Source organism: Nannospalax galili, unplaced genomic scaffold (assembly GCF_000622305.1).
Source record: "Nannospalax galili isolate Female #2095 unplaced genomic scaffold, S.galili_v1.0 scaffold1657, whole genome shotgun sequence".
NCBI classification, from domain to species: domain Eukaryota; kingdom Metazoa; phylum Chordata; class Mammalia; order Rodentia; family Spalacidae; genus Nannospalax; species Nannospalax galili.
In genome coordinates, this window is record NW_008339532.1 from 331552 (window position 1) to 350392 (window position 18841).

Below are 18841 nucleotides of genomic sequence, written 5' to 3' on the forward strand. Positions count from 1 at the left end.
TATTTCTTTTTTGTTATTGTTTGGGTTTTTTTTTTTTTTTCTTTTTTGTCTTTTTGAGACAGGGTCTCCCTGTAGCCCCAGCTGGCTTGGAACTCACTGTGTAGACCAGGCTGACCTAGAACCCACAGAGATCTGCCTGACTCTGCTTCCCAAGTGCTGGGATTAAAGGTGTGCCACCACACCTGCCTATGAATAGCCAAGTTTTAAAGCACTATTTGTTTAAAAAGTTGAATTAGGTTTGTTCTTTGCTGGGAATTAGTCACATGTATTGGGGTCCATTTCTGGATTCTTTTCTGTTTCATTGCTCTACTTGTTTACTTTGGTACTAGTACCACACTCTTGATTATTTTTCAAACAAAATGTGTTATGAAAGCAGTATTGAACACAGAAGTAGGAGGAGTGGTAGAGGGCCAGAGAATATGGAATTACTCTTTTACATTTTCTTTTCTGGTTTTTTTTTTTTTTTTTTTTTTTTTTTTTTTTTTTTTAATCTGTTTAAAACAGGGTCTCCCTGTAGCCCCAAGCCCCAGCTAGCCTGGAACTCACTATGTAGATCAGGCTGGCCTCCAACTCACAAAGATCCTCCTGCCTCAGCCTCCCAAGTGCTGAGACTAAAGGCATGTGCCACAACATCCAGCTTAAATTTTCTTTAAAATTTTCTTTAAAATTTTTATTCTTTTGCATATGGATATCTGGTTTTCCTAGAACTGTTTAATGAGAATGCTGTCTTTGATCAGTAAAGAAACACAATTCAATCACACTGGTAATGGGGCTAGAGAGATGGCTCAACAGTAAAGCACACTGACTGCTCTTACAAAGGACCTGGGTCAAAAAAAAAACAACAAAACAAAAAAACCTCTAAACAAACAACAACAAAAGGATGGTAAGTTGAAAAGGTTGGAAAATTGAATAAGCCAAGTATTATATTTATTAAACTGATCTTTTGTCTGTGTGAAAATACAGCTTTTACCTCAAAGGGAATAAGAGGTAGTTTGTTCCAGAGCCACCTTTGAGTGACCATGACCTCGGAACACAGATTCAGGTTACCCCAGACACCATGTTCCATTGTAAAAGTGGTTACATGAGATTTTATTAGTTACAGAACAAGAAAAGTCATAACTCAAGGCTGAGGACCACAGGTTACAGCAAGGCAGGAGAACTGTTATTAAATATCATCTGATGGCCGGGCGTGGTAGCACACGCTTTTAATCCCAGCACTTGGGAGGCAGAGGCAGGTGGATCTCTGTGAGTTCAAGGCCAGCCTGGTCTACATAGTGAGTTCCAGGACATCTGGGGCTACAGGGAGACCCTGTCTCAAAAAGACCAATAAATAAATTAAATAAATAAATAAATAAATTTGATATATTTCTGATGATATTTCTTAGCTTTTGGAGCAGTGGAAGCCAGTCATTTGATAAGAATACATTTTAGGGAGCTGGAGAGATGGCTCAGCAATTAAGAGCACTGGCTGCTCTTGCAGAGGACCTGGGTTCAGTTCCCAGCACCCACACGGCAGCTAACCACTATTTGTAACTCCAGTTCTAGGGGATCCAGTTCTCTCTTCTGACCTCCGAGGGCACTGCACAACATAGGTGCACCTACCTACATGCAAGCGAAATACTCATACATATAAAATAAAAATAATATATATATATATTTAGGTCATACAGACACAGGGTGAGCAGTGAATGGCTTTCAGGGGATCTAACCTAGTTCAAAATAGTTTGGCTTTGTTCTGTACATTTTAACTTCCATAATCACAAAATTCATGCATTTGACTTTTTAGAATCTTTGACAGAGGAGGGGCTCTCCCCGAAATTTAGGTTCACATTAGAAAATTGTATCTAAGTTATCAAAAGTGATAGTGCCTTAATTTCAATCTGTCACTGTCTTATACTGGTAATAGGAATGTCAATTGGAATGGATTGTCTGTGACACAATCCAAAACTATGTGAAGCCTTAAAAATTATGCAGCTAGAGATCTATTAATAGTGCATTCTGAGAAAATAGTCATGGGCCACCAATCTCCAGTGGATAGTTCTAGACCTGTGGTCACACAGATAGCCCTGGTTAAAATTAGTGGGTCATTAAACAAAACAAAAAGACAAGAATGTTGGAAAGGAACTAGTAGGAAGAAAGGGCATCATGATAGTGGAGGGAGGGAAGGAAAAGAGTGGGGGGGTGAGAGGAAGTAAACAGAAGGTCTATATACACTTTTGAATTAATCAAAAAAGGAAAATTGTCATGACTACAAGTAAAACTTTAGGTATAGGAGTATGTATCTTAATGTTACATATAATATTGCAAAGTTGGAAACCAGGGTAGGATATGGTGGTAGACACCTGTAATTCTAGCACTTAAGAGACTAAAGCAGGAGGATTGTGAATTCTAGACCAACCTGGGCTACCTAGTGAGTTCTAGGGCCAGCCTTGGATACATGGGAGACATGTCTCAAAAACAAAACAAGGTCTAGGAAAATGATGGCTCCGCTCCAGTGGTTAAGAAAGAGCTTGTATACTGTTCTTCTAGAGGACCAGAGTTTAGTTCTCAGCGTCCACATCAGGTGGCTCACAACTACCAGTTACTCTTGGTGCAGGGAATCTGACACCCTCTTCCAGACACTTCAGTCCCTGTGCTCAAATGCACGTACTCCAGCTATATACACATAATTAAAAATAAAAGTGAAATCTTCAAAACATTTTATTATTTGAAAGACAGCGTGTCCATTTTTTAAACATACAGTTTGATCTTTACATTTTCGTCTGGGGAAAAAAGTGAACAAATCCAGGTTTACCACGCTAAGATAATGGTTTAGCTGACTGCCATAAAAGTAGTGTAAGCAATGAAAATGCATCACATTCTTAGTTCCGTGTACTGAGGATTTTCCCTGCCCTGTGTGCTTTATTATGTTTCTTAAAAATAAAGGAGCAGTAGCTTATCCCAAGTTTTGGTCTTTTTGAGACAGGGTCTCGTGTAGCCCCAGCTGGTATGCCACCATGCCCAGCTAGGCCTATTAATGCTATGTGTATGAGTGTTTTGCCTGAATAGATGTAAGTACATCCATGTGTACAATGCCCATGGAGGCCAGAAGAGGGCATCAGGTCCCCTGGAACTGTTATTACAGACCTTTGTTAGGTGCCATGTGAGTGCTGGGAACTGAAAGCTCCTCTATAAGAGCAGCCAGTGTGCCTGGGACTGAGGGTTCTCATTGCCAAAATATTAATTAATTAATTAATTAATTAGAGACTTTACAGTGAATGTAAAGACAGCATTAGCGGTTTCCCATTAAAATGTGTTACTTTACACTTTGAAGAAACTCTCAAAATTACTTATTAACAGTGGACTATTTCTGGGTGTTTTTTATGAGTTACTGAAATTTTTATTGACTATTTTAAAATATGCTACTACTATGGAAAAGCAGTAAGAAGCTTTTTTTTTTTTTTTAACAAGAAGCATTTTTAAAATTGAACATAAAGGGAAGCTAGAAAGCATAACTACACCCATGACAGAATCAGTGTCTAAAAATAATCTTGGTAGGTGGGAATGATGGACTGAATCCAATGAAATTTAATCAGGGTGGATGAGAAATTATAGGTAAGATGGAGTAACAAGTAACCATATTTCTGACTTCATGAAACCACTGTAACTTGGCAAGTGTGCCTTGGGACGCAGCAGCAGCACAAGTTTAAATCACTGAGGTGCTTCCTCCGTGTAAGCAGCCAGCCCACTATTCTCTTCATTGACATTACTCTCCCACCCAGCTTGCTCCTCTTTACTGATACTCAAGTCTCTTTACATTTACTCCCATCAGTCTTGATCATCTCCTCAGTTACGTCTTTTTCAGGTTGCTTTCTGTTTGAAGTCCTCTCATTCCTTACATCTTTGCATTTTAAAACTTTACCCCATGATGCGGTGAGGTTCTACTTCAAATGCTGCCTCCTCCTGGAAGCTCATCCCTTACAGTGTGATCAAACTACTCAAAAAATTTGAGTATTTTATGTCCTGAGAAATTTATATCAAGGCAAGATTTCTTGCTTTATATGAAAATTTTAAAATAATGCATACTTGTCATTTTTAAAAAGCTTACCACAGGAGATTCAGCTTTATAATAAACAACTAGGCTATCAGCTTCCTAATGAACCACCAGTGTTTGTATGTTTTTTAAAAATATTTTATTTATTTTATTTTATGTGTATGGGTGTGTTGCCTGCATGCCCATGGAGGTCAGAAGAGGGTGTCAGGTCCCCTGGAACTGGAGTTACAGATGGTTGTTAGTTGCCATGTGGGTGTTGGGATTCAAACTCGGGTCCTCTGCCAAGAGCAGTCAGTGCTCTTAACTGCCAAGCTGTTTCTCTAGCCTGTTTTGTGTTTCACATATCCCAGGCCTCAAACTCACTACAGAGTCTAGACCAGTCTTACACTCCTGATCTCTCTGCCTCTAATTGTGGGGGACTGGAACTACAGAAGCGTACAACTACAAGACCAGGCTTACTGTATTTTATTTCTTTGTTTATTGATCCACGCCCTCCTGTGTGTGTGTGTGTGTGTGTGTGTGTGTGTGTGTGTGTGTGTGTGTGGTCTCTGGAATTTCAGGTTGCTTTCTGTTTGAAGTCCTCTCATTCCTTACATCTTTGCATTTTAAAACTTTACCCCATGATGCGGTGAGGTTCTACTTCAAATGCTGCCTCCTCCTGGAAGCTCATCCCTTACAGTGTGATCAAACTACTCAAAAAATTTGAGTATTTTATGTCCTGAGAAATTTATATCAAGGCAAGATTTCTTGCTTTATATGAAAATTTTAAAATAATGCATACTTGTCATTTTTAAAAAGCTTACCACAGGAGATTCAGCTTTATAATAAACAACTAGGCTATCAGCTTCCTAATGAACCACCAGTGTTTGTATGTTTTTTAAAAATATTTTATTTATTTTATTTTATGTGTATGGGTGTGTTGCCTGCATGCCCATGGAGGTCAGAAGAGGGTGTCAGGTCCCCTGGAACTGGAGTTACAGACGTTTTTTAGCCTCGGTGTGGGTCTTGGGAACTGAACTTTGTTCCTCTTGCAAGAACAGCCAGTAAGTGCTCCTAAATGCTGAGTCATCCCTCCAGCCCCTTGTAGTGTTTTTTAAAGATAGGGTCTCATGTAGCCAAGGCTGGCCTCAGGATGACCTTAAACTCCTAATCCTTCTGCCACCATTCAGGTGCTGGAATGACAGGTCAGTGACACCATGCTCAGTTCACATGGTGCTGGGGATTGAACCCAGAACTTTGTGCATGTTAAGCAGACACTTTGCCAACTGAGGCACATTCCCAGTCTAACCACCAGCATTCTAAAGTAGCAGATGTCACTCAACACCATTGCTGGAAAACAGTCCCCAGCAGCACTGACTCTAGAATGGAAGTTGAAAATTATAAGCTTCAGGGAGGAGGCCAAATGATGACAATGATCAAATTGCTCTAAGATACCAAATGCTTAGGAAGAAAAAGCGGAATTTGAGAACATACTTATTTAAACAGCCACAGAATTGTATATTCTGAAAAGACAGAGAATAGTGGTTAAGTAGGGGCTTTGGAGCCAGATTGACCCTAATTCAAATTCTCCATCCAACATTTACTTTGTGGATGATTTAAGTCATATAATCTGTTTGCTCATTTAAAAAATGAGCTAAGAAGCCTGGTGTGGTGGCGCACACCTTTAGTTCCAGCACTTGGAAGGTAGAGGTAAGGGGAATCTCTGTGAGTTCAAGGCCAGCCTAGTCTACATAACAAGTTCCAGGCCATCTGGGGTACAGGGAGACCCTGTCTTAAAAAGATCAAAAAATAAAAATAAAAAAACGAGCTGAGGGTCACAGATGTAGGTCAGTGGTGGTAGATGGGATAACAAGTAGTCATTTTTCTGACTTAGGAAAAAAATCAAGTGTTGGACTAGGAGTGCTTTCCTATTATGCATACAAATTATGAATTTGACACCCCCCCCACTAGTGCCTCATGGAACTGGACATGCTGGCAGAAGCCTGTAATCCCAACACTTAGGAGGTAGAGGCAGGAGGATCAGAAATTTAAGGTCATCCCTAGCTATATAGGGAGTTTGAGGCTCACTAGAGAACCTATCTCAAAAATAAATAAAAAAAGAGCTGTAACTGATATAGAAAGTCTGCTGTGGTTCAGTAGCAGCACAGAATATAAGCATTAGGGTTTTAATTAGCCACTTTAGTGTGAGCAGCCAGCTGCTAGCCAAGGCTTACAGTGCTTGAAGCCCTGGGCTCATCTCCAGCATCAAACATGGGGGCTGGGGGGTAGCAGAGGCCTAGTAACCAAACACCTTGTCAACTTAAGGACAGAGATACATTCTGAAAAATGTTTGGTTAGATAATTTCATCACTGTATAAAATTGTACTTAGGTGTTACAAATAGCCTACCTACTATGTATCTATGCTGTATGGTGTATGCTATTGCTTCTAAGGCTACAAACTTGCATTACTGTATTGAATACTGTTTGGTAGTTGTAACACATTGTTAGGCATTTGTATATTTAAATATGGAAAGGTATAGTAAAAATAGTAGGCAATAGGAAAATTTCAGCTCCATTATTTATTTTTTTAGCTGCAAGCCAGTTTTACATAAATTGGGATTGTCCAGCAAAATCCTAGCCATTCATAATCTGAATTCTTGTGTATGAATTAAATTATGATGCACATTACAAGCTGTGAAACATTTGTTTTGTAATAAGGCAGTGACTATTAGTGGTAGCTTTTTTTTTTTTTTTTTGGTCTTTTTGAGACACGGTCTCTCTGTAGCCCTAGCTGGCCGGGAACTCACTATGTAGACCAGGCTGGCTTTGAACGCACAGAGATCCGCTGGCCTCTGCCTCCTGAGTGCTGGGATTAAAGGCGTGTGCCACTACTCTGGCTCCTGGTAATCTTTATAAGATAAGCTATTAGGTCTGTCCTTTCTCCTTTCTTAACTCCAGTAAAGATCACTTTTGTTCCAGGGGTATACATTTTGGGATTCTCCAAATCCTCCATCTGTACATCCTTTCCCCAGGTGATGCCTATGTTCTTGTTGGCATCTGTGTTAGAGAGTCCAGTGGCCTGACCAGTCTTCTGCCTACTGTCTTAGTTACTTTTCTGTTATAAAACACCATAACCAAAAGCGACTTACAGCAGAGATTTTTTTGGCTTAAGGTTGGAGAGGAAGAGTCCATATTGGTGGGGGAGGCTTGGCAACAGGAGGCCAGCACAGGAAGCTGAGAGATCCAGTTTTCAACCGCAAACACAAAGCAGAGAGAGAAAACTGGAAGTTGGTTAATAGCTCTCAAAACTGGCCTCCAGTGACATGCTTTTTCCAGCACATCTAAACATCCCTAAATGATACCACCAGTTGGGGGCCACATGTTTGAATGCCTGAGCACATGCTGGAGGACATTTCTTTCAGATGATCACACACAGTACAGTCTTTTCCCTGTCTCCTTTTTCCCCAGTGTGGCACTGGGGTTTTCTTGCCTGTCTCAGTATCACCTCTTTTTTTTGTTTTTTTGTTTTTTTTGAAACTAGGTTTCACCCTGTAATCCTGGTTGTCTCAGAAGTCACTATGTAGACCAGGCTGGCCTCAAACTCACAAGATCGACTTACCTCTGCCTCCTGAGTGCTAGGATTAAAGATTTGTGCCACCATGCCTAGCTTATCATCTATTTTAAATTTGCTCTTCATTTTCTACCACCTAAAACCCTACAGTCTGAAGCTAGGTGTCTGTCTCTCTACATTACAACCTATGGGACCATCATCATATATGCAATCCCCTCTTGCCCAAAACAGTGTCATGTGATTCATGACTATAGTGATATGAAAGCCCTTAGGAAAGTACCTACCATATGATATGCCCAGTGACTAGAACTATAGTTATTCCATGGGAAAATTAGTACTGAACTTTGTGAGTCTAAAATGGGAATATATCCCTTGCATAAATGTGACCATCCTGAAATTCTTCCCTTTTGATAGTTTCATAGAATGAATATGGAGATGATTTTTAAAAAGTTGCTTACAATCTCTCTACTCCTGCAGTGCTAGACAGGTTAGAAGAGCTGTTTTTGATCTTTTCCCCCATGTATTGATTCTTAATGTACAAGTAGGTTGTGATTAGAACACACATGCAGAACTGGAGAGTATTCTGGCCTATAGAAGGGAACTGTTGCAGCAATCCACATGAGCGATACTGGGGGCTGAAGTAGGTCAGTGGCTGCAGATGCAGAGCATGGGAATGGGCGCTATGTTATTTCTGATATGGAATCAGCACATTTTGGTGTAGTGGTCTTTTTTTATCTTTTTCTTTTACATGTATGAGTGTATTTCCTGCATGTGTAAGTGCACCTGTGTCATGTGATGCCCTTGGAGGTCAGAAGGGGGCATCAGATTTCTCTGGACTTGGAATTAGGGACAACTGTTAGCCGCCCTGTGGATGCTGGGAACTGAACCTGGGTCCTCTGCAAGAGCAGCTGAGCCATCTCTCAGGCTCCTGTGGTTTCTTTTCTTTCTTTAAATTTAAATTTTATATGTATGAGTGTTATGCCTGCATGTGTGTAAGTACACCTGTGTCATGTAGTACCCGTGGAGGTTCAAAGAGGGTATTGGATCCTTTGGAACTGGAGTTATGGGTGGTTATTAGCCGCCATGTGGGTCCTTGGAATCAAACCTGGATCCTCTGCAAGAGCAGCCAGGGCTCACTCTTCAGCCCTCTTTTTTTCTTTTAAGATGGCTCCTGAAAGGAGGCAGGTCGAGGTAGAAGAGGTGTGTACTTCCTGTGGTGTGCTTGGTTTTCTACATATATTGCAAGGGCTTGAGAGAGTGCTCTGGGTAATCTGCCTGGAGTTTGAATGAGACCACCATATTTAAAAGTGTTAGAAATAGTTACATGTGCCTAAGTAGTTAGGTGTTTCACTATTTTTTTTTTTTCTACTTCATTCCTTGCCATTTTATGATACAGGTAGGTGATAAATGGATAACATTTGTTTTCAGAAGCCCTTCAGAGGGAAAACAATCTATATTTACCCACATTGTTGGCATTTCTGTTGTTCTTCCTCTATGTGAAGGGAGGCAAGTTTTCCTGTGGGATTCTTCCCCCTTCAATTTGAAGAATCTATCATTTCTTATAGATCATGTCTGCTGCTACAGAATTTATTAGCATTTCTTAATCTGAAATGCCATTATTTAACGTGTCTGATTTCTCGCTATATATTTATCTTGAAAGGTAGGCATAGGCTCTGTCTGCAACATCTGCAACAGTAATGCTACTTAGTAGGGTGTTTGTGGGATAAGTAAATTTACAAAAGGAAGAGGGGGTCAGAAGAGGGCGTTGGATCCCCTGAAACCGGAGTTCGGACAATTGTTATCCACCATGTGGGTACTGGGAATCGAATCTGGGTCCTCTGCAAGAGCAATCAGCACTCTTAACCACTGAGCCATCTCTCTAGCCTCACAAAAAGCCATTTTTATTAGGAACCCAGTTAGAATATGTTTTCTAGGGAAACATGGTTGTATCCTGCCTAAGTTAGGTTGTGACACATGCCTTAACCTAACTAGATATACCAGCTGAACATAGGCAAGGTGTTAGTGGTGGTTAGTTCCTGTACCAGGTGTTTCAGTTCTTGGAGTCTTAGTCAAGGAATTGAAATAAAGGTGCACCTTGATTTGCAAAGTAGTAAGAAAACTTTACTAAAAGGCAAAGCAAGAGTGAGAGTACCCTAATGCTGCAAGTTAGTAGCTGGGGCTTCTCTTATTTGGTGTAGGTGGGGAGGACAGGCTGATTGTTAGGACTCATACTTTGGGTTGCTCTTTGTTGATAGACAGACTTGAGTTATTCCTTCTGGTAATGTATCTGATTTATTTATTTTTAATTATTTTTATTAATTTTTAAATGTTCTCTGTTTTGCCTGTGTGTATGTAAGCACACATGTGCCGTGCAATGCCTGAGGAGGTCAGAAAAGGGTGTTGGATCCCCTGTAACTGGAGTTAAGGACAGTTAGTTGCCGTGTGGGTGCTGGGAACCGATGTGGGTGCTGGGGAACCGAATCCAGGTCATCTGCAAGAGCAGTCACTGCCCTTAACCATTGAGCCATCTCTCCAACCTTATGCATTTAATTTTAACCATATGTACTCCAATTTATGCATAGGCATAATATGGTAAATAGAGGATTCTCCCTAAAAGCTAAACTCAGAGGCCAATTTGCCTTACTGCTCATGTACCCCAAAGCAGTCTAGGCCAGATTAGCCACCTGTCACTTGATCTCTGATGTATCTGGAAATATGTTTGAATAGAAAGTAACCATGAAAAGAGAGTTATTGATGGCTATCAGAGGAGGAGAGATTTATCCCATTTGTTTGGAGTGGGTGTACATACAGCTTGATGCAGGTGAGGGTCCTAGGTTGCTAAGCTATTCACTGTTTGCCTGAGTCAAAAGGATACTCAGTTATTTGAAGAAAGAAATTTATTCAGTTTCCTTGAGCCTTGAAAGAGTTCTCAGACAAGAATTTGGCAGTAGTTTAGGGAGAACATTGGCTTTCCTACCATCATTCCCTAGTGGTATGACAAGTAATTTGCCAGCCACTGTATCAACCAGATAATCTTCTCAGATGTCGTAGTATGGGGCTGGGGGCCTGTGTGATGTGATGATTTCTCCTTATAATGAATAACCTGGTGCTTGCCTCCCCTTTTAAACAATTGTTTTTGTTTTTGTTTCGTCTTTTTGAGACAGGGTCTCCCTGTAGCCCCAGCTGCCCTAGAACTCGCTATGTAGACTAGGCTGGCCTTGAACTCACAAAGATCCACCTGCTTCTGCCTCCCACGTCCTGGGATTAAAGATTAAAGTCATGTACCACCATGCCTGGCTAAACAATTGTTTTTAAAATGAAAAACTAACCTTTATAACTTGAGAATAATTAATGCTTGAAAGATATATATACATATATATATATATATAATTTTTTTTTTTGGTCTTTTAGAGACAGAGTTTCCCTGTAGCTCCAGCTGCCTGGAACTCACTCTGTAGACCAGGCTGGCCTCGAATTCACAGAGGATCCGCCTGTCTCTGCCTCCTGAGTGCTGGGATTAAAGGTGTGCGCCACCACGCCTGGCGAAAGTTAATAATTTTTTAAAGTCTCCGTACTGTAGTTCAGATTGGCCTGGAACTCACTGTATAGCCCAAGTGGCTTCAAACATAACAGTCTTCTTGCCTCAGCCTCCCAAGTGTAGGGTTAGAAGCATACAGCACTAGGCCTGACTCGCACCAATGCAGAGAAAAAAAATGATCCTGTGCTTGGGAATAAGCCCGTCTCCTCTTTTTCTCCCCTTTCCTCCCTTGCCCTTGCCTCCTTTCCTGTTCCCCTTCAGTATTAATCAAATTTGATACTAAATTTCAGAGTTGATAATTCTAGAACTATAGGGAAACTATATAGGCTGTTTTTTTCTTTTCTTTTGTCTTTCAGACAGGCCCCGGCTGGCCTGGAACTTGCTATGTGGAGTAGGCTGGCTGGCCATGAACTCACATAGATGCACCTACCTCTGCTGGTTTTAAAGGCATGCACCACCATGCCCGGCAACTACAGGCATTCTCTGGCTTTACCCTTAAGATTTATTCCTATGTCAGAAGAGCAGTTCTGCCTTTTCTTTAACTCAACAAATACAGTTAATTAGTTGGTGAAAATAGAGTCCTTTCAACAAACCAGAATTCGAAAAGACAGTGTGTATGCATCTGTTAGGAAAAATGGAAGGAGCTGTGTCTTTGAGAACAAAGAACCTGTTTCATTTTTATTTGTTTAAAATAATTAATTTGTTTTTTAGACGTTATTGCAATATGCAAGCAACAAGAATGCATCAGAACATATTGTGTATCTTCTGGAGGTCTACCAACTTGCCATCCAAAGCTTTGCCAGCGCACGTCCATTTTTAACTACTGAATGTGAAGATGTCCTCTTAGTGCTTGGCAGATTAGTACTGTAAGTTTTAAGTACTTAAATCACTCTAAAATACGAGTATTGTTGTTGTGATGTTTGCTTCTCTTACAGGGGCCTTATTTATTCTTCAAAGCACCAGTAGAGTCATACTTCCAATTATATTTCCTCTGCCCTGAGTCTTCACTATTAAATTCCTAGGAAATAACAGTCCAAGTGAAGCTCCATCTAAACAAAATCTTTAGCTGTTGGTAGAGTCTCTTTTATTCAAGCTTGCAATCTAAGTATGATACTTTTTTCCTCTGTCCGTTAGGTATACATTGTGTTTTAGTCAGTTTTATTGTCACTGTGACCAAATACCTGAAAAAAACCAACTTAAGGAAGGAAGCATTTATTTTGGCTTAGTTTCAGAGGATTTAGTCATCATGACAGGGAGAGCCTGGCAGAGAGAGCAGTTCACACCATGAAACAGGAAGCAGAGACAATTCTGCCCATCCTGATGGGTTTTCTCTTTTTCTTTTTTCATTCCATTCTGCACCCCATCCTTTTGGATGGTGCTGCTCAAATTCAGAGAGTCTTCCCCTTGGTTAATCCTCTCTGGAAATGCCTTCACAGATACACTCGTAGGTGGGCTCTGCCTATCTCCTGGGAATCTCAGTCTAATCAACTTGGCAATCGGAACTAATCGTTAAAATTGACTCAAAATCTGGAAACTGGTTGTCTTTGAGAAACACTTTATACTTTGGAAAAAAATACTGTGAAATTCAACTCAGTTATGTAATTTGAACTAAGAACATTTCTCAGCACAAAATATTTTTATGGTATAAGATTACCATCCTAAGTCCATAGTCATTAGCTGTTGTTTTAATATTAGGTTTCCTAATAGCAGACAGAATTACACCTTTAACATAATTGTTCACCTGCAACAGCTATTCAGGCTTAGGCTGCCATTACCTTGTTTAGATTCTGCATTGTTTAGTTAGTGGGATGATTTTAATTCGTTTTGCTTTTGTCTAGCTTGACCTGTTTTCTGTTTGCCAAAGCTGAAGTATTTGACATCATAATCTCATTGTTCTTCCTACCAACTCCTACTTTCTGTTCCCATAGTAGTCCCTGTAGGGAAAAGTAGTGTTCTGTAAGATTTAGAGAGGTATTGCTTGTTTGGTAGTTTGAGGGGGGAGGGTTGTTTTTTTGTTTTGTTTTGTAATTATTTTTACTTTATGTATATATATCTTTTCATGTATCTATTTATATTTTATGTGTATGAGTATTTTGCCTGCATATGTAAGTGCACCACTCCATGTGCAGTATTCTTAGAGGCCAGAAGAGGGTGTCAGATGCCCTGGAGTTGGAGTTCTGGACAGTTGTTAGCCCCCCTGTGGGTGTTGGGAACTGAACCTGGGACCTCTGCAAGAACAGCCAGAGCCCTTAACCACTGAGCCATCTTTCTAGTCACTTACACATCTTTTAAAATATCCTTTCTGTTATTTCTTCCTTGTGCCTGGTAATGGTAAGGGTGGAAAGATGAATCTCTTTTGCTTAGCTTTGCCAATTATTTTGCTTCTTCAGCCAATGATATAAACCTATGTAGGTGATGGTTGACACTTTTGTCAACCACATTCACAGTTTCCTGAACTCCATTATTTTTATTTTATGTATATATGTTTGCATCTGACTGTATGTATTGCACCACATGTGAGCAGGTGCCAATGGAAACCAAACCAAGTTGGATCCCCTGCAACTGGAGTTACAGGTGGTTATGAGCTGTCTGATGTCAGTGCTGGGAACCAAACCCAGGTCCTCTGCAGGAACAGAAAGTGCTCCTAACACTGAGCTGACTCTCTGGCCCCAAATATGACCTTTTTAAAAAGCCCATATATTTGTAAAATGTATTAAACACCAATGGAAACTTAAAGCCTTATGGTCTCCTTTTTTTTCCTCTCATTTTAATGTTTTTTTAAATTTTATGTATATGTGTATATTGCCTACATGTATGTCATGCAATGCTGGTTGTTAGCTACCATGTGGGTGCTGGGAACTGAATCCAGGTCCTCTGCAAGAGCAACCAGTGCTCTTAACCGCTGAGCCACCTTTCCAGCACCCACCCCTTTATTAAAAGTTGAAAGCCAGTATAACAACTTCAGAGGAAATTTTAGAGTAAAAATATTTAAAATAGTTTAAACGAGTATAAAATACAGTATTGCTTTCATGCTTTACTTAATTACTTTACTTAATTACTTCTGTAACCACCTTCTATTCTTAATTATTTGTGTTGTAGGAGTTGTTTCGAATTACTGCTTTCAGTGTCTGAAAGTGAACTGCCTTGTGAAGTTTGGGTACCATTCCTTCAATCTCTGCAGGTGAGTCCATTTTAACTAAAAACAAACAAAAAGACTACTCAGCATAGCTGTCCAAGATATCTACTTAATTTTATTCTCAGCTAAGTAAGCTTTGAAACTTAGAACAAAAGCAGCTGAATTATATATTCATATATTTCACATGACATGAGGAAAATGGGCCTGTGCATGTGTGTTGAAACTGGTTTGTTGGCTTGTTTTTGGTGTGACTCTGGTAGCACTTTGAAGGCTCAGGTAGGAAGATTGTGTGTTTAAGACCAACTATATAGGAAGGCAAATGAACAAAAAGTCTTAATTATTTTAAAATATAGGCAAAAATAAAGCAGTCAAAAAATTAAAGCCAAGCTGGTGCATGCTTCTAATCCTAGTACTTGCGAGGCAGGAGCAGGTGTAGGAGGCTGTCTCAAGCAAGTCTGATCTATACAGTGAGTTTGAGGAAGGACAGCTAGAGCTATTATAGCAAAACTCTATGTCAAAAATCCAACCAAACAAAGGCAAAACAAAACATAAATACATGGGGCTGGAGAAATGGCCAGCCAGCAGTTAAGAGCACTGGCTCTCTGAAGGTACCCAGTACCCAGAAGGTGGCTAACAACCCTCTGTAAGTCCCATTCCAGTGGGAGTTTCAATGCTGTCTTCTGGCCCCCATGGGCAATGCATGCAAGGGTACCCTAACATACAAGTAAAACACTCATACACATACACTCATACATTCATAACATGCAGGTAAAACACTCATACACACAAAATGAAAATAAATAATTGGAAAAAGGTTTTTGTTTGTTTTTTGGTCTTTGTGAGACAGGGTCTCCCTGTAGCCCCAGCTGGCCTGGAACTCACTATGTAGACCAGGCTGGCCTTGAACTCAAAGAGATCTACCTGCCCCTGCCTCCCAAGTGCTGTGATTAAAGGCATGCACCACACCTGGCTCTTTTTTTTTTTAAATTTTTTATTTTCTTTTATGTGTATGCATGTATTGCCTGCCTGAGTGAGTGCACCTGTGTGGTGCAGTGCTTGAGGAGGTTAGAAGGTGTATCAGATCCCCTGGAACTGGAGTTAACAGACAGTTATTAGCTACCATGTGGGTTTGGGGACTAGAACCTCGGTCCCCTACAAGAGCAACTAGTGCTCTTAATTGCTGAGCCATCTCTCTAGCCCTGTAATCAAGTAAACTTTATAATACGTAGATTATTTGAATCTCCATTTACAGATGGAGAGACAGACCAAGAAGTGAAGTTGCCCAAAATAATTCACACATTCAGACCCTGAGAATACTTTGTTAAATGCCTCATGCAGGACACATATTACATAGTAGCTTTGATCTGCTTAATTGGGGCAAACCTAAAGATTTATATATTATCAAGCATTCAGTATATAGAAATTTCTTTCCTCTGGGGTACATATTCCAAAATGAAATGATTTTAATGATTTTCTCCATAAGAAGAGAATTGTTTTTCTTTGATCTATGTTAATCCCTGCGATACAGAATAATTTCTCACATATCCATATAGTTACTAGAGTCACCTTTTATGTCTAGCGTGTTGAATAACATGTTGATTTTTGTTGTTTTGAGGTTTTTTTTCTTTTGTGTTTTGAGATGATCACACCGTATGGCTCTGGTTTAGTTGAAATTAACTATGAAGCCCAGGTTGGCTTTGAACTCGATCTATAGCCCACGCTGGCCTCAAACTCCTGGCAATCCTCCTGCCCTAGTCTCCTGAATACTGGGATTATAGTTATGTACCACCCTGTCCCACTGAGCACATGTGTTTTAGTTACTATGCTTTGAGGCTCAGTGGTTTCATGTTGGTATATGGCATTCTAGAAGGACAAATATACTTATTCTTTTTAGCACTATTAATATTTTTATATCCTCTTTAGACAGAATATTTCCATCAGTTTCTTTATTATTTTCTTAGATTGTTTGCCTGATTAAAATAAATACCTTTTCCCGGGTGTGGAGAGATGGTTCTGCGGTTAAGAGCACTGGCTGCTCTTGCAGAGGACCTGGGTCTGATTCCTAGCACCCACATGGCAGCTGACAGTCATACATAACTCCAGTTCCAGGGGATCTGACACCCTCTACTGACATCTGGACACTGCACAACATGGGTACATTTACATACACACAAGCAATACACTCATACACACAAAAATAAAAATAATAAAGTATATTAAAAAAAAACCTATAAAATAAATAAATACCCTTTCCTCCTCCATCTGTATACATTTTTAGTAGTTGCCAGACCTGTATGTAGGGTATATTTTTTAAAATATGTACTCAGTAACATTAAAAAAAATAATATAGCAGATAAATAGGAGACATGACCTCTGTTGAAATTTGAAATATAAAGATGAATTTTTCACATTTTATGTGACAAGTGAGTACTTGTCACTGAAGTTTCTTTTAGCAAAAGTGAACTTTTTTTTTTTAAATTTAAAGACAAGGGCAACCAGAGAGATGGCTTAATGTTTAAAAACATTGCCTACCTTAACAGAGCACACAGGCTCAGTTCCTAGCACCCAAACTTCATTCGTTTTTTGAGTCGGATGTGGTGGCGCACGCCTTTAATCCCAGCACTTGGGAGGCAGAGGCAGGCAAGAGTTCCAGGCCAGCTGGGACTCAGAGAGATCCTGTCTTAAAAAGACAAACAAACAAAAAGAAGGACTCCCTGCATGGAACTCTGCAGGAGATCCACCTGCCTCTTCCTCCTGAGTACTGGGATTAAAGGTGTATTGTCACCTTGCCTGATCTCTTCTCTTCTCTCCTATCCTCCCCTCTCCTTTCTGTTTTTTTTGAACAGTGTCTCCCTGTAGCCCCAGCTGACCTGGAACTCACTTTGTAGACCAGGCTGGCCTTGAATTCACAGAGATCCGCCTGCCTCTGTCACCCAAGTGCTGGGACTACAGGTGTGCACCACCACGTCCGGCTTTTCTTTTTTACATAAGGTCTTGGTAGTATCCCAGGCTAGCGTTATACTTGCAGTCCTCCTTCCTCACTTCTCAAGTGCTCTGATGATAGTCCATGCTACCATCCCTGGTGTGTGTGTCTGTGTGTGCATGTTGCTGGGGATTGAACCCAGGATGATGCATACTCAGACTGCTGAACTCTGTCCTCATCCCCAAAGAGTAATAGTTGTGTGGCTCTTCCGTTTTCCTGTGGATGTTAAAATATATGTTCTGGTAGATTTTTTTTTGTTTTTCAGTACTGGGGTTAAGCATAGGTTCTTATGCATGCTGTATGAGTACTCTGTGTTGGCTATATCCCTCAGCCCTAATAGGGATTTAAATAAAATTTTATTTTATATGTATGAATATTTTGCATGCTGTGCCCACAGAGATCAGAAGAGGGCATCAGATATCCTGGAACTGGGGTTGTGGATGGTTGTTAGCTACCACATTGGTACTGGGAACTGAACCAGGGTCTTCTGGAAGAGTAGTAAGGGCTCTTACCTTCTGAACCATCTCTTTAACCCCCTAATAGGGATTTTTAAAAAATGTTTTGTTTATTTTTATTTTATTTTATTTTATTTTTTGGTCTTTTTGAGACAGGGTCTCCCTGTAGCCCCAGCTGGCCTGGAACTCGCTATGTAGACCAGGCTGGCCTCGAACTCACAGAGATCCACCTGCCTCTGCCTCCCGAGTGCTGGGATTAAAGGCGTGCGCCACCACGCCCGGCATTATATTTTTATTTTATGTGTATGAATGTATTACCTGCATGTATGTAAGTGCACCTGTGTTATATAGTGCTCAGGAAGGCCAGAAAAGTGTGTCAGTTCCCCTGGAATTAGAGTTACAGGTAGTTGTTAGTGGCTGTGTGGGTGCTGGGAATCGAACACAGGTCCTTTGCAAGAGCAGCCAGTGCTTTTAACCAGTGAGCCATCACTGCAGCCCCTGATAGGGATTTTTTTTACTCAGAGGGTATTTCCTGCAACTTGGACTTCTTGGTGGTGGTGGTGTTGGTTAGTTGAGACAGCATCTATATATGTTAGCCAGGCTGGACTGAAATTCAGTCTTCCTCTGTTGGCCTTGTTTTTAACTTAGTATGAACATATATCTTGGATTATACATGTAGACCTTCCTGTTTGATAATTGCATGAGATTCTTTTTTGTGTTTGCAGCATGAATTAAGTGACTGTTTTAAATGGCATGAAAGTGAATATCTAGTGCAAGTATTTCTATATTGTTAATTTCAAGATGTGACTTAGGATATTTGTACTAAAAAAGAAACCTGTGCTGATAAGATGACTCAGTCCAGTAATAGTACTTCCTGCCAGGTCTGGCAACCTGAATTCAAGCTCTAGAATACACATGTTGGAAGGAGAGAATTAACTTCCACAAATTGTCCTCTGACCTGTCCACAAGCATCCCATTGTACTCTTGTTTTCCTCCAAATTAAAAAAAAAAAAATTCTTGCCCTCACCTCCCTCTACTTCCCTGGGCCTGCATGACCCACATGCCTCTCTCTCTGGGGTAAGTGATCGTGGGTGTCTTGACTCCCCCAGCCTCATTCACCCTCCCATTACCCCCCCCCCCCCCCC

At 40.4% G+C, this 18841-nt stretch overlaps 1 protein-coding gene across 1 annotated transcript in view; it reads left to right on the top strand.

Annotated features, from left to right (window-relative positions):
• Rlf (rearranged L-myc fusion) overlaps positions 1-18841 on the top strand; it is a 90604-nt gene that overhangs the window by 20471 nt on the left and 51292 nt on the right. The window contains exons 2-3 of the mRNA XM_008834273.3: positions 11834-11988; positions 14222-14303. Coding sequence (XP_008832495.1) covers positions 11834-11988; positions 14222-14303 — 237 coding nt within the window. The remainder of the gene's footprint in view (positions 1-11833; positions 11989-14221; positions 14304-18841) is intronic.